The sequence below is a fragment of the Euprymna scolopes genome, chromosome 5 (assembly GCF_053919585.1).
Source record: "Euprymna scolopes isolate OS-2025 chromosome 5, ASM5391958v1, whole genome shotgun sequence".
Lineage (NCBI taxonomy): Eukaryota > Metazoa > Mollusca > Cephalopoda > Sepiida > Sepiolidae > Euprymna > Euprymna scolopes.
This window is the reverse complement of record NC_136486.1, coordinates 143,415,789-143,429,235: the sequence shown is the minus strand read 5'-3', so window position 1 is coordinate 143,429,235 and position 13,447 is coordinate 143,415,789. Positions and strand designations below refer to the sequence as shown.

At 34.1% G+C, this 13,447-nt stretch overlaps 1 protein-coding gene across 1 annotated transcript in view; it reads left to right on the top strand.

Annotated features, from left to right (window-relative positions):
• Nucleotides 1-13,447, top strand: part of LOC145276641 (chitin synthase chs-2-like) — a 270,308-nt gene that overhangs the window by 22,543 nt on the left and 234,318 nt on the right. Inside the window, exons 9-11 of the mRNA XM_080127832.1 lie at nt 30-168; nt 5,514-5,739; nt 8,497-8,661. Coding sequence (XP_079983958.1) covers nt 30-168; nt 5,514-5,739; nt 8,497-8,661 — 530 coding nt within the window. The remainder of the gene's footprint in view (nt 1-29; nt 169-5,513; nt 5,740-8,496; nt 8,662-13,447) is intronic.

Sequence of the window (13,447 nt, the reverse complement as noted above, 5' to 3'; positions counted from 1 at the left end):
TTTAGTATTCTTTGTTTATTTCATTATAGGTGAAAGGGTTGTGAAAAATAAAAGCTTGGATCAAGCGATCGACGGTCGAAACGCTTTAGCAAAGGCGCTCTACTCCCGACTTTTTGGTTGGATTGTTCGACAGATCAACGTTCGATTACAACCGGAAGCAGCACAAAAGTAAGTGAAACGCTTACGATTAGCGATCAAAAGGAGGCAGCGATTTCGAATTATATCATATACGTATATATGCACTCAACTATATATTGTTTAAATAAATAAATATCTGTGTGTCGTAGTGCGTTCGTGTGTGTGTATGTGTGTGTGTGTGTGTGTGTGTGTGTGTGTGTGTGTGTGTGTGTGTGTGTGTGTGTGTGTGTGTGTGTGTGGTAGTGTTGGAACGATTATCGGTATTGAGAAGCAGAAAATTCGGAGTTTTCGGTTATATCAAATTGGTATCGGAAATCTTTGTGCATCTTCCAATGCCAAAAACGATTCCTTTTCGACTTTTATTTTTATTTGTTTAAAACTTAATGTTTCATTGCTGACATTAATGATATAATGATCAATATTTATAGATTTTCATTGTCTATAAAAAAATTGTTCCCATCCTTTACAAGTGTATTTTTACGTTTCCAAACATATATGTACTTTTTACATGGTTATTTACATTAATCTGACACCCACCCCCTCCACAAAAACTCACACAACTCTATAGCTCAATATTTCAAGATCTAAAAATAATCGCAATCGGAAAAACTTAGGACAAAATCGATAATTTTATCGGAATCAAGAAAATATTGGAATCGTCCATCACATGTAGATTGATATATATAAAATGTTACTTTTTTTTTCAATTCAAAATCGAACAACCGTTTTTATTCTAGCGACAGTGGCGTTTACAAACAATCACTCATTCCATGTCATAAACGCATCACACAATTTGAATTTTAAAAACTATGGTTCGTTTTAAAAAAAGAAGAAAAGGTATTATTTTCACATCAAAAATGTACTTAATATTTTCAAATATTGTACGTGTATTTTATTTTCTCAGATCAATCATCTCGATGAAATCTTGAAATAAAAATGAAGCATTGATGAATATATAAATAATTATGTTTTTTTATTTCCTTTTTCATTTCTATCATGTTGGAATACTACCGATAATTTTTATCATACGTATAAAATAAAAATAAATGTATACACTACCAAGGCTTCACTGCGAATAATATTTCAAAATATAATTTTATAATAATATATAACAATAATAATATTAATAAATATAATATGTGAATTTAATTATAATAATAACAATCATGTTTTATCGTCCTTTAATTGTTGATTACTATCATGAAGCAAAATGACAATTTCACTAAAAAAGATAGGAAAGAAAACCCTAATCGTAACTGCAACTCTAGTAAAATCTAATTCATAAAACTATGTCTGTCTTCCTCCATTTTTTAAAAGTGCATCTCTTAAACGCAAACTCGTAGAGCGGCGCGGCTCGAGTTAAATGGCTGCATATTTTGTCGGCCATTGTTTTAGCCAGTAAAAATAACTTCTAAAGATCAAAATTGAAAATAAATGGAACTTGGGAGGCATGTTAACTAAACGAGTTATTTATGCATACGCAAATATATACATTCATACGTGAAAGTAGGTTTATCTTTAGCTATATCTTATCCATCTGATGTAGTTCAAACTGCAACGACTAAGACTGTACCGCTATGTGTTTTGGTTTGTATTCTAGCTGATTGCACCCAACTCTTTTTCTTTTTTTTACTTTTGAAATCACTACTATATATTGGGTACAATATAATATATAATAATCGATAGAGAATTGGTTCTATAATAATATATTCGAAATCTGCATAAAATAAAATATCATATCTAAACGCATTTTAAGACCGGATAACGCCTGGCAGCCAGCTAGTCTTACTATAAAGCAAATACGCGAGTAAAATCTTACTGAGACACAACAAAACCAAAAAAAATGCACGTCGTCGAAGTCTGAATCTAAATAGAATGAAAACCCATTAGTTTAATAATGAAGAAATGGCGAGAAAGAAACGCAAACCGAATTCAGTGTAACAGCAAGTCCTGGTAGTATATCTTATTCGAAATAGTTGGAAATAAATCATCCACGACCCACAATTCACGTACTCAAAAACAGAGCCGTTAAATCTAAAATAGTAATTTAAAATAAATGGGAGAAAGTAGCAGCCCTAGTTAAAGTCAGTTTCTCTACTTATGCTGGCTATAACAGAGCCGAGAGGAAAATATAACGAAATACAAAGGTTCTATATACGACATTAAAAATAACTTGCATCTTTGAAAGATCTCCATCATGACCCCCAAGATCGCCATGGGCATAGAATATGTGCCTATATTTAAGATGGCTTCCCGTGTGGCAGGGATATCTCTAGTGAAGATCCTAATTTATCCTATATGTGCTTCCGGGTTGCACTTGCTTACACCACGGCATTTATATTTGCACTCTAAGCGGCCCCATAACAGCAGAGTTACTATCTTTAAGAGTATATCTGAGAAAATAGACCACATCCTGTCTGCACATCCCTCGGCTAACATCCACATCTGTGGTGACTTCAACGTCCATAACGTGGAATGGCTGACCCATTCAAATAAGACAAACGACGAGGGGAGGTTTTGTCATGATTTTGCCATTGCTTATGACCTCACTCAGATTGTTCGCGAACCCACCCGCGTGCCCGATACTACTGGTCAATATGCAAGCCTCCTAGACCTTTTTCTCTCAACTTCCCCTGAGCTATGTTCATGTTCCGTTCATTCTCCTCTAGGATCCTCCGACCACTCCGTCGTATCAGTTAAGATAAAAATGAAATATAATAAGTCCCCAGACGTACCCCTCCACCATACTGTATACCGATACTCTATGGCTGACTGGGACAGCTTCCGTACATTCATATCTGATTTACCTCTGCATTCCATGTTTAAAAAGATGTGTGCTCTATAGTATCAGATCTGACCGAATGGTTAATTGTAGGCATAGACTAATTCATACCATCTAAAAATTCCAACAAAAACCTAACAGCCAGCAATGGTTCTCCCCAGAATGTGCTGCTGCTATCGCGCACAGAAATCACTTTTTCCATAACTACCAACGTAATAAATGCACTGAGACTAAAGCTGCTTTCAGGAACGCCAGCAACCACTGTAAAAGAGTAATAAAAAATGCAAGAGAGCTATATGCCCAGTCTGTTAAATCCAAAGTAGCTGATCAGCGGCTTTGTTCTCACCAGTTTTGGCAAATAACAAATAGGATCCTGAACAGAAGTGGGCGTTATATCCCAACCATTATCAATGGACCAGAGGTCATCTCGTCAGCATCAGACAAGGCCAAACTATTTGCCAAGAACTTTGCAGCTAATTCTATCCTAGGCAACGAAGGCCATCAACTCCCCATATTTCCTCCTATAACACAGAACACGCTAGGTAACATACAAATATTTGTGCATGAGGTCGCCAAGCTAATCAAGAACCTTGATTCCAGTAAAGCAACTGGCCCTGACGGCATCCCAATTATAGAGTTAAAAAAGCTTCAACCAGAACTTACTCCCATACTTACGAAACTATTTAAGCGTTGCCTTAAGGAGAAGTGCTTTCCGACTCCCTGGAAAACCTCATCAATATACCCTGTATTTAAGAATTCAGGTGATAAGTCATCTCCCTCTCAGTACAGACCAATAAGCCTCATGTGTGTTATGAGTAAGTTGCTGGAATCCATATTAAATAGAGAAATATTAAACCACCTCAGCAGAAACAATCTTCTTAGTGACAAACAATATGTTTTCCGTCCTGCAAGATCTACCGCAGATGTGCTAACGGTTATATCTACAGGATTAATGGATCTCTTGACAAAGGCTTCATTTCTAGGGCAATTGCTCTTGACATATCAAAGGCCTTCGACAAGGTATGGCATAAGGGCCTACTTTACAAGATTTTCAGCTACGGTATAACTGGAAATGTTTTCTCAATCATTAAATCATTTCTCTCTGATAGGCTCATAAGAGTAGTGATCGATGGACAAAAATCAGAGGCTTGCAGTATTAATGCTGGAGTCCCTCAAGGGGAAATTTTTGGCCCAACTCTCTTCCTGATTTACGTCAATGACCTCCCTAAACACATACTAAATCATTCGTTGACATCAATGCCGATGACACGACCATCTACGGCAACACATCAAAGGCTGTAAATGACAAAGTTCTCTCTGATTCTCTCTTCTTTGATCTCGAGCACGTGGTTCAGTGGGGGAATTCGTGGCTGGTTACCTTTAATGCATCTAAAACCAAACTCCTATCTTTACATCATCAACGCTCTGGTCCCCATCTGGCATCAATTGAAATGGATGGTTCTCGTATTGGGAAGGCGCCATGTTTTGACAAGCTTCTAGGATTGATCTTTACTCCTGATCTGAAATGGAACACATACATCAAGTCTGTTGCCAAGGTCGCTGGAAAGATGGTGGGATCCTTCTACCGCTCCATAAGATATCTCACTACTGATGCAGTTTACTATCTATATAAAAGCCAAGTACGTCCAAGGATGGAATACTGCTGCCATATCTGGGCAGGAGCTGCTAAAAACAACCTATCCTGCCTTGACAGAGTACAAAATAGACTTCGTGGCTTAGTGGGTGATGCCCTTTTCTCTACCCTGCAACCTCTCTCCCACAGAAGAGACGTTGCGAGCCTATCCTTGTTTTATCGTTATTTCCATGGCAGGTGCTCGTCTTAACTCCAATCTCTAGTCCCCCCTCGCCAATCCTTCACGAAAAACACCCGTCTAGCTGAATCCACTGTGAAAAAATTCCCCCACTCTATATCTGTGCCTAAATCAAAACGTGGATTCCATGAACAAAGTTTCTTTCTTAGAACTGCACGCCTGTGGAACTCTGTTCCGTCTGCCTGCTTCCCACCTAACTACAACTTGGATGTCTTCAAGTCCAACGTTAACAAATTCCTAATAAACCGCTACCTTAAGTAAACACTTCATCAAATACCAACACTAACGTACTGTACTTGCAATAACACTTATCCCTGAGTGGATTTCGGGCGTTGATAAGTGGTGACCATCGTGTAAGAAAAAGAAAAATTCCAGTAATTATAGGAGGAGCTGGACTCAGGAAAAATAATTTTTTTAAAATACCTGGCGTATATATCCGGTAAACCAAGAGCAAGATAGATACAAACATTTGCACTTAAAGAAACGGTTGGAATCTTTAAATGATCTCTCGGTTAAAGTCTTTGAAATAGCTGGCATCTGGCATCTGACAAAAACCAAAAAATAAGAAATTTAAAAACTAAAATATAATTAAAGAAGTAATCGATAATTTTTAACTTAATAGTAAATTAAACATGTTTTAGTCATAGAATAAGCTTGCATTCATGATGGCTTTATTAAATACTAACAGATATCTGTATATCTATTTATATATTTAACTATGTTATATCTTCGCATTTACTTGTGTATTTTCCAATCTCCAGGGCGAACCTATACAGCAGCATTGCAATTTTGGACATTTCTGGATTTGAAAATGTCAACGTGAACAGCTTCGAGCAGCTTTGCATCAACGTTGCCAACGAACAGATGCAATGCCATTTCAACGAACATATTTTTATTATGGAAGAGAAAGAATACAAAAACGAAGGAATTCCATGGGAGAAAATCAACTTCAAAAACAATGAAGACATCGTCCATCTTTTCATGTCGGTAAGAATATATTCGCGATTGTCTTTCGATTGTTCGTTTTTCAGCAAAGCAAACATTTTTCTTTTGACATGCCAAAGAAACTGCCACTTGTGTCGTCACGAATTTGCTTTGTATAAGTACTAGAAGAAAATCTAGCCGTTTCTCGGGATTGAATGAGGAAAACAATGTTTTCCTGCTTCCACCCATAATATCATATTATATTTAATTCTTGTGTTTTTAAATTTCATTATATTCAATTTATTGGGTGTGCGATATATGTTTTTCTCAAATGTGAAGAAATTCATCACTTTTGTCTGAGAAATATATTTCTTATTTTAACGAACTTTTACAAAAAAAAACACTCATATAGCTACAACCACTATCAACAATTTCCCCTATTATTTGTGCTTAATTCTAAATGGAGCTTCCATGAGAAAAGTTTCTTTCCTAGAACTGCCAACTTTTAAACCACTGTTCTATTGGCCTGCTTCCCGGCTTACTAGATTATGCAAACTTTCAAGTCCAATGTTAGCAAGTTCTTGTGGAGCCGTTCCCTTCTACCCAATCTATAACATTAACGATTACTACAATACCACCTTACATTCAGTAACCTTTATCCTCGAATCGCCTTCGGGCCTTGATAAGTGCTGATTTTAAAAAAAAAAAAAAAAGCATACGCCCTGGTTTTGAATTTCGCTACGTCTATACGTCGTAGAGACACCAAACATATATTAGTCGATCACACACACACGCACGCACATACACACACACACACACACACACACACATATATATATATATATATATATATATATATATATATATATATATATATATATGCGTGTGTGTGATGACTTTATGTCGTAAATATTTAACAAACTTTAGCATAATTTGAGATGAACACACTCTGATTCACCCTTCCACTTAGAAATAATCACTAAGGCGATTATGTAAGAACATCCTGAAAAATTCTAGGAAAGAAAATAAACAATTAGTTTACAATGTAGATAAATTTAATGATGGGAGATAAATGTGCGTGTTGGTAGAATGGAGATTCCCACCTTTTAGACGATTTCCTTTTACTTTGTTTTATAAGCGGTTTTGTTTAGGGGCATGCTACTGGTACTTAGGATTAGTTTTGGTTAAAGGGTTTTTTTTGGGGGGGGGGTTCATTGCCAGTCGAACTTACGGATAATAGCTAAGCTAAGTGATAATATTCAGTGGGCATTTTACACTTGCCTAGGGAAAGTGGGTGAGTTTAATCATTTTCTTGTGGCAGGGAGACTGACACTTGAACTCAGGGGAATATTAATTATATTTTTTCGATAACAAATATTTTTCATAATAAAAAGTATTGTTTACTAACTTACTAACTAGGCCCCATAAGAAATTTGCAAAAGTTATCGCCAGTAGCAAAAAAAAACAAAAAAAAAAACATAGTTATCTTAAAATGAAAAAAATGTCCAGAAAATGGCGGGTAATTTTATGTTAAATTTGTATATGGATCTGAACCTTCACTTATTTTTAAAAAAATTCTTTGTTTTGTTTTAATTTTTTTTCTTTCCGACAAGTTTTTCAGGCGTTCACATGTAATCTAAAAAAGTAGAATACTTTTTGCGAGAGAACATGATTTAGTTTGTATGACATCACAACAAGAAGCATCACTTAATAGACAATACATCATGCAACGAAACTGGAAACAAAAAGAGAAGATAAAATTAAGAATGAAAAAGTGGAAACTAATACAAAAAATTGGCTACGAAAACAAAAACAGCTCAATAAATGAGAAAAGGGAATCTTTGTTGACAGCTGCACAAACAACGCGATGATAACTAATTATATCAAAGCAAAATTAGACAGAACCAAAAAAAGTACTACATTGAGATACTCTGGAGAGGGAGACGAAGCGATAAACTCCATAATACGTGAAGGCATCAAACTAACCCTAAAAGGATGCAAAGATAGACACAACTGCGTTAGAAATGTGGAAATATACAAACACCTGCATACAAACGATTTGTAAAAGTTCAAACCATAAGAAGTGTTTTAAAACTAATATTATAAAAACCCTTCTGACATTGAGATATAAACAAACAAACGTAGGAGACCTGGCGTTATAATTGTCAATAAGAAGGAAGGGGGTTACCAGATCGTGGATTACTCTCTCAACACTGTTATATATTAGGGTCCCTATGTCGATGACGATTAGGTTAGCTAGTGTAGATTTTGACAAGTATTACATTTAGTGCATGGCATTGTAATCTTAATCTGCAAACAGAATCACTTCCGGAGACAGGTGACGTAAAGTTGTAGCAGGGGGCAGCAGGACAAACGGTAGACAAAACAGAATCGAGTGATGAAAAAACACATCACGTTTTCGAGATGAGAGAAACAGCGTTGCGAATTAGTCTCTCCGTGGAAGCTATGCAAATGAAACACCACCAATAATGTAGAAAACCTGATAATCTTATCGAATGTTTACCGCGATGTCTCTGTAAATGTGTCAAACTAACCGAATTTTAAAGAAAAACCATTGACTGAATTAACAATCCCACATAACCAACAAACGCTTACTAGTCACAGATAAATGTAGAGGTGAACACACACATTCGATTGTACCAGGCTCGGTTGGTACCACACAAAATTGTCATTAAATGTCAATGAGGATTGAAATGTATAATAGCAATAACTATAAAAAAAAACAAAAATGACAATAATAACAATCTTCATACTTTTATAAAAATTATATAACATCGGTTATATTTTCTTGTTTTACAGAAACCGATGGGATTTTTTGCTATAATCGATGAAGAATCTCGATTTCCGAAAGCAACAGACGCAACTCTTGTAGACAAATTGTCAACAAATTGCAAGAAACCTGAACTCTTCCGAAAATCCAAAACCAATGCATTATCCTTCACGGTTGATCATTTTGCCGGCGCTGTTAGTATTTTTTAATCATTATTTCTCTTTTCTAAATTCATATATTTTCGTTCCAGCTCAGAGTTAACAAGTCGGAATTTATTCAAAATATGGACTACATTATCGTCGATATATTCCGGACAGGTTAAGTAAACCATCGGAAGATGCTGAAAGGCTTAATCAATCAAAGCACAGCAGTCAATAAGCGGCAAACGGTATCTTTCGCTTATTTTTTGTTTGTTTATTACATTGTTATATGAAAGTACAGAATAATTAAAATTCCTCCTCCATATGTTAAGCTTTATGAATGGGAATATTCTTGCACGGTGTGTTAACGGAACAAATACCTTTTTTCAATAAAATTACCATACGATAATTACGTGTTTCCTTACTTTTTAACTGATGGTTAGCGTTTTAAATATTCGATAAGTTTTCGTTCGGCAATTTCTGGTGGTTTACCTTTACGTAACCATTCCGGAACATGCTATCGATACTATTTCCTATTCTGCATAAGTACAAATATTCTTTTTATCTGAGTCTTCTGTATTAGCAAATAAAAATAAACAAAAATATTTCACCATTAATTATCACTTTTGGAAATTTATATATTAAATAATAAACTATTGTAGGGTAACCTGTGGCAATTTCACACCATATTTTTGCTTTGTTGAATTCTTATTCTGTGGTCAGGCATATCTGCACTTGTTATAGAAAAAAAAAATGATTGCAGCCAGTTCAGTTATTATACAATAGACCAAGAACAAATAGAATTAAACTGAAAGTAAAAAGGTTGACTTTAAAAATATCATTAAGTACATTAGAAAATGGATAATTCCATACTTTCTGTTTGATGTATAATTACATTATTATATATTATATTATATAATACACAGCAATAAAATAAAAAAAATAAGCCATCCAGTAAAACTGAGCATTTATTTAACAACATAGAATAAGCACAAGCCTGACTGGAAGAATAAAGGCACACAGAGACTGTTCAACTGTCAATTGTCTCAGAAAAAAGACGAATTACACCAGCCTTAGTTCTTAGCAGCAGAAAATTATTAAAAACGTTTCTTCTGTCTTCGGTAGAAACACATTTAGGGTAAGCATTACTGTCTGAGTAATCATTGTGTCTTTGTAGCTCTGAGGTGTTAGCATCTGGTTGTCCAGGACGTACAGCTTCCGCGTACCAGTATTCTTAGTCTTTTCTTCTGTTCCTCGATCTCAAGACCCTGTCCTCCATTTTTTGCTCCTTCCTCGCTTTTTTGAAGTCGTTGCAGACACTTAACTGGGGTCAGGATCTCTCCATACTGCATTTTGATACCCCTCTGTCTGTTGGCTTCATTTTTCTTTTATGCTTAGCCAATGTCAACTTCTACATGAATAAATCATTTATACTCTTCCTTATTGGACTTGGAGTCATTGTGGACGTTTAAATAAGCGGGGATGGGTCATCTATTGATGTGGAAGGCGCAATTTTTGATGAGTAAGGCACATTTGCAATTAATTTGGAAGGAACAGGCAGCATATCTGCGCGTGATGTCTGGCTGGTTACAAAATATACGTTGTTACTACAGTGAAACAACTAACAGATTAAACCAATGCCGAAAAAAGGAATATTGTGATAGGGAGTGTAATAATGAATCGGACAAATACATTTCTGATCTTTGAAGCGTAGTGTCATTCGTTGTTCACTGTATATATAGTTCTATATTACTACGTCCACATAAGAAACGACATAAACTATAAAAAAATTGAGTATTGATTAATATATAATGTGCAATGGCTACATCTAAATAACTTTGAAATAAAATTAGGACTCATTTTAATATAAAACATTTGTAATGATATGCTTACATTATTTAAATCGTACGATAATTAATAGCGAGGTATGTAAGTTTAACGGGAGGTAATTCTATGGTGAAAGGGAAATAATAACCGTTTACGCATCAGATCGGATTCGTAAGCATATATGTGTGTTTTAGGTTTCAGCACATTAATTTTCAACTTTTATTCGATTTAGCGAGAACATTATAGGCATTAAAATTATATATATATATATATATATATATATATATATATATATATAAATTAAATTGGGTTCAATGAATTTCAAAAAACTCTCATTGAAATGAAATGAAGTGGTTGAGTTTCATATCAAAGAATTTTTATTATTCTAAGAAAGACAAAGAATACTTTAGAAAATTAATCTCTTTAACCTATAGGGTTTCGATGTCTACCATCTCATCAGAGGAGAGAAAATATTAGCAAATACTTATAAAGGTATGCACCTTATTTGCTAAAGTCAGTGAGGCATGGAAATAGGAAATTAGCAAATAGGGTGCATACCTTTATAAGTATTTGCTAATATTTTTTCTCCTCTGATGAGATGGTAGACATCGAAACCCTATAGGTTAAAGAGATTAATTTTCTAAAGTATTCTTTGTCTTTCTTAGAATAATAAAAATTCTTTGATATGAAACTCAACCACTTCATTTCATTTCAATGAGAGTTTTTTTTAATTCATTCAATCACAATTTAATTTATTTGATCTATCTTGCATATCGAGCAATTTTTGTTTAGATGGGATAACTTATAGAATATTACTGCCAGTAATATTTTGTAAACTTCACAATCTCACGCTTCCATAACAACTGATTGTTAAATAAAAACTATTCTGAAGAATATATATATATATATATATATATATATATATATATATATATATATACAAACGAGAATTTTGAACAAAAAAACACGCTACTAAATGCCAGTTTCGAATAAATTACCCTCACCACCAATTTGATGCATTCAGAGAGAAAGCGTTATACACACTATATATATATATATATATATATATATATATATATATATATATATATATATATATATATATATATATATATATATAAGTAGTTCATAAAACATGTTAAAAACCACTTTGAAAAAGAGTTAAAAACATATTTAATTTTAAAAAAAGGAAGCAAAAAGTAAGTGGATAGACCTTAATCCGCAGAGTTTCGAAGAAATGCTTTCCTTCTTATCAGAAGGTAGGGATTAGCAAAATGTGGAATCAGATTTTGCTTGCAAAAGTATTTAATGAAACTACAAGTAAGTCATAGATCTTACTTGGTAAAAAATAGTGAAGCAATGGGAATAGGGGAAAAATGTGATTTCACGTGAATGGAATGAATGGATATATATATATATATATATATATATATATATATATATATATATATGAGCAAACAGTTAATGAAATATGTTAAAAAAACACTTTGAAATGAGTTAAAAACATATTTAATCTGAAAAGGAAACACTAGATAAATGGATAGTCCTTAATCCGCGGAGTTTCGAAGAAATACTCTCCTTCTCATCAGAGGGTAGGAATTAGCAAAATGCAGGATCGGATTTTGCATGCAGAAGTATTTGATGAAACAACAAATAAGTCAAAGATCTTACTTGAAAACAAAATAAGTTAAGCAGAGGGAATATGGTAAAGAAAAAGGTGATGTCTCGGAAGTAGAATGAAAAGCACATCTTATTTTTCTTTTATCAATATTATTTTTTCCTTGTACATACTTTTTTGTGAATTATTCCATGGATTTCTGCCTTTGGATTATTATGGACCATCTTCTTCCAATTACGGGATTTCTTTGGATTTTACTTGTACAAATGGAAATTCTTTTAACTTTCTTGAAGTTTTACATTTGGATTTTACCGTCACTGGATTTTTTATCTTCCACCAGACTATCCATTAATGTGTAATCACCTTTTTCTTTACCATATATATAGTCATTCGTACTTTTTCGCTATTTCACAGCTAATCAGTGCGGCAAGACAAGAAACTACCTCAAGCCAGGATCCAATTACCGATCGCTATACTCATAATCATCATAATAGTCGGAGCTTTTAACCGTTGAGCTATACGGCTGCTGCTATGTGGGCAGTGAATTAACAATGTTTTGACATTGTCCAAAGTACTTAAGCTCAACATTATATATATATATATATATATATATATATATATATATATATATATATATACACACATACACAATAATAATTATTAAATACCTACAGACCCTAGTGTTTCATACTTTTGGGAATCATCAATCCAGGCTGTCACGATTAACACCAGTCTATAGATTCGAACCCGGCGACGGAAACCATCTCTGGGTTCATTAGCTAGGACTCAATCCATTCAGCTACCGTTAACCGCGAGAAATGCTGTTGAATTTTAAAATGTGGTAAAAACCTAAAACACACGTATATGCTTACGAATCCGGTCGGATGCTTAAACGGTTATTATTTCCCTTTCACCAAAGAATTACCTCCCGTTAAACTTACATACCTTGCTATTAATTATCGTACGATTTAAATAATGTAAGCATATCATTACAAATGTTTTATATTAAAATGAGTCCTAATTTTATTTCAAAGTTATTTAGATGTAGCCATTGCACATTATATATTAATCAATACTCAATTTCTTTTTATAGTTTATGTCGTTTCTTATGTGGACGTACTAATATAGAACTATATATACAGTGAACAACGAATGACACCACGCTTCAAAGATCAGAAATGTATTTGTCCTATTCATTATTGCACTCTCTATCACAATATTCCTTTTTTTCTGCATTAGTTGCTCCTTTCATTGTAATAAGAACGTATATTTTTAACCAGCCAGATACCTGAGGCATATGTGCTGTCTGAGATACCTGAGGCATATGTGCTGTCTGTGCCTTAAAAAATTGCAGATGTGCGTTCTCCATCAATATATATTCAGCGTGCATGAACC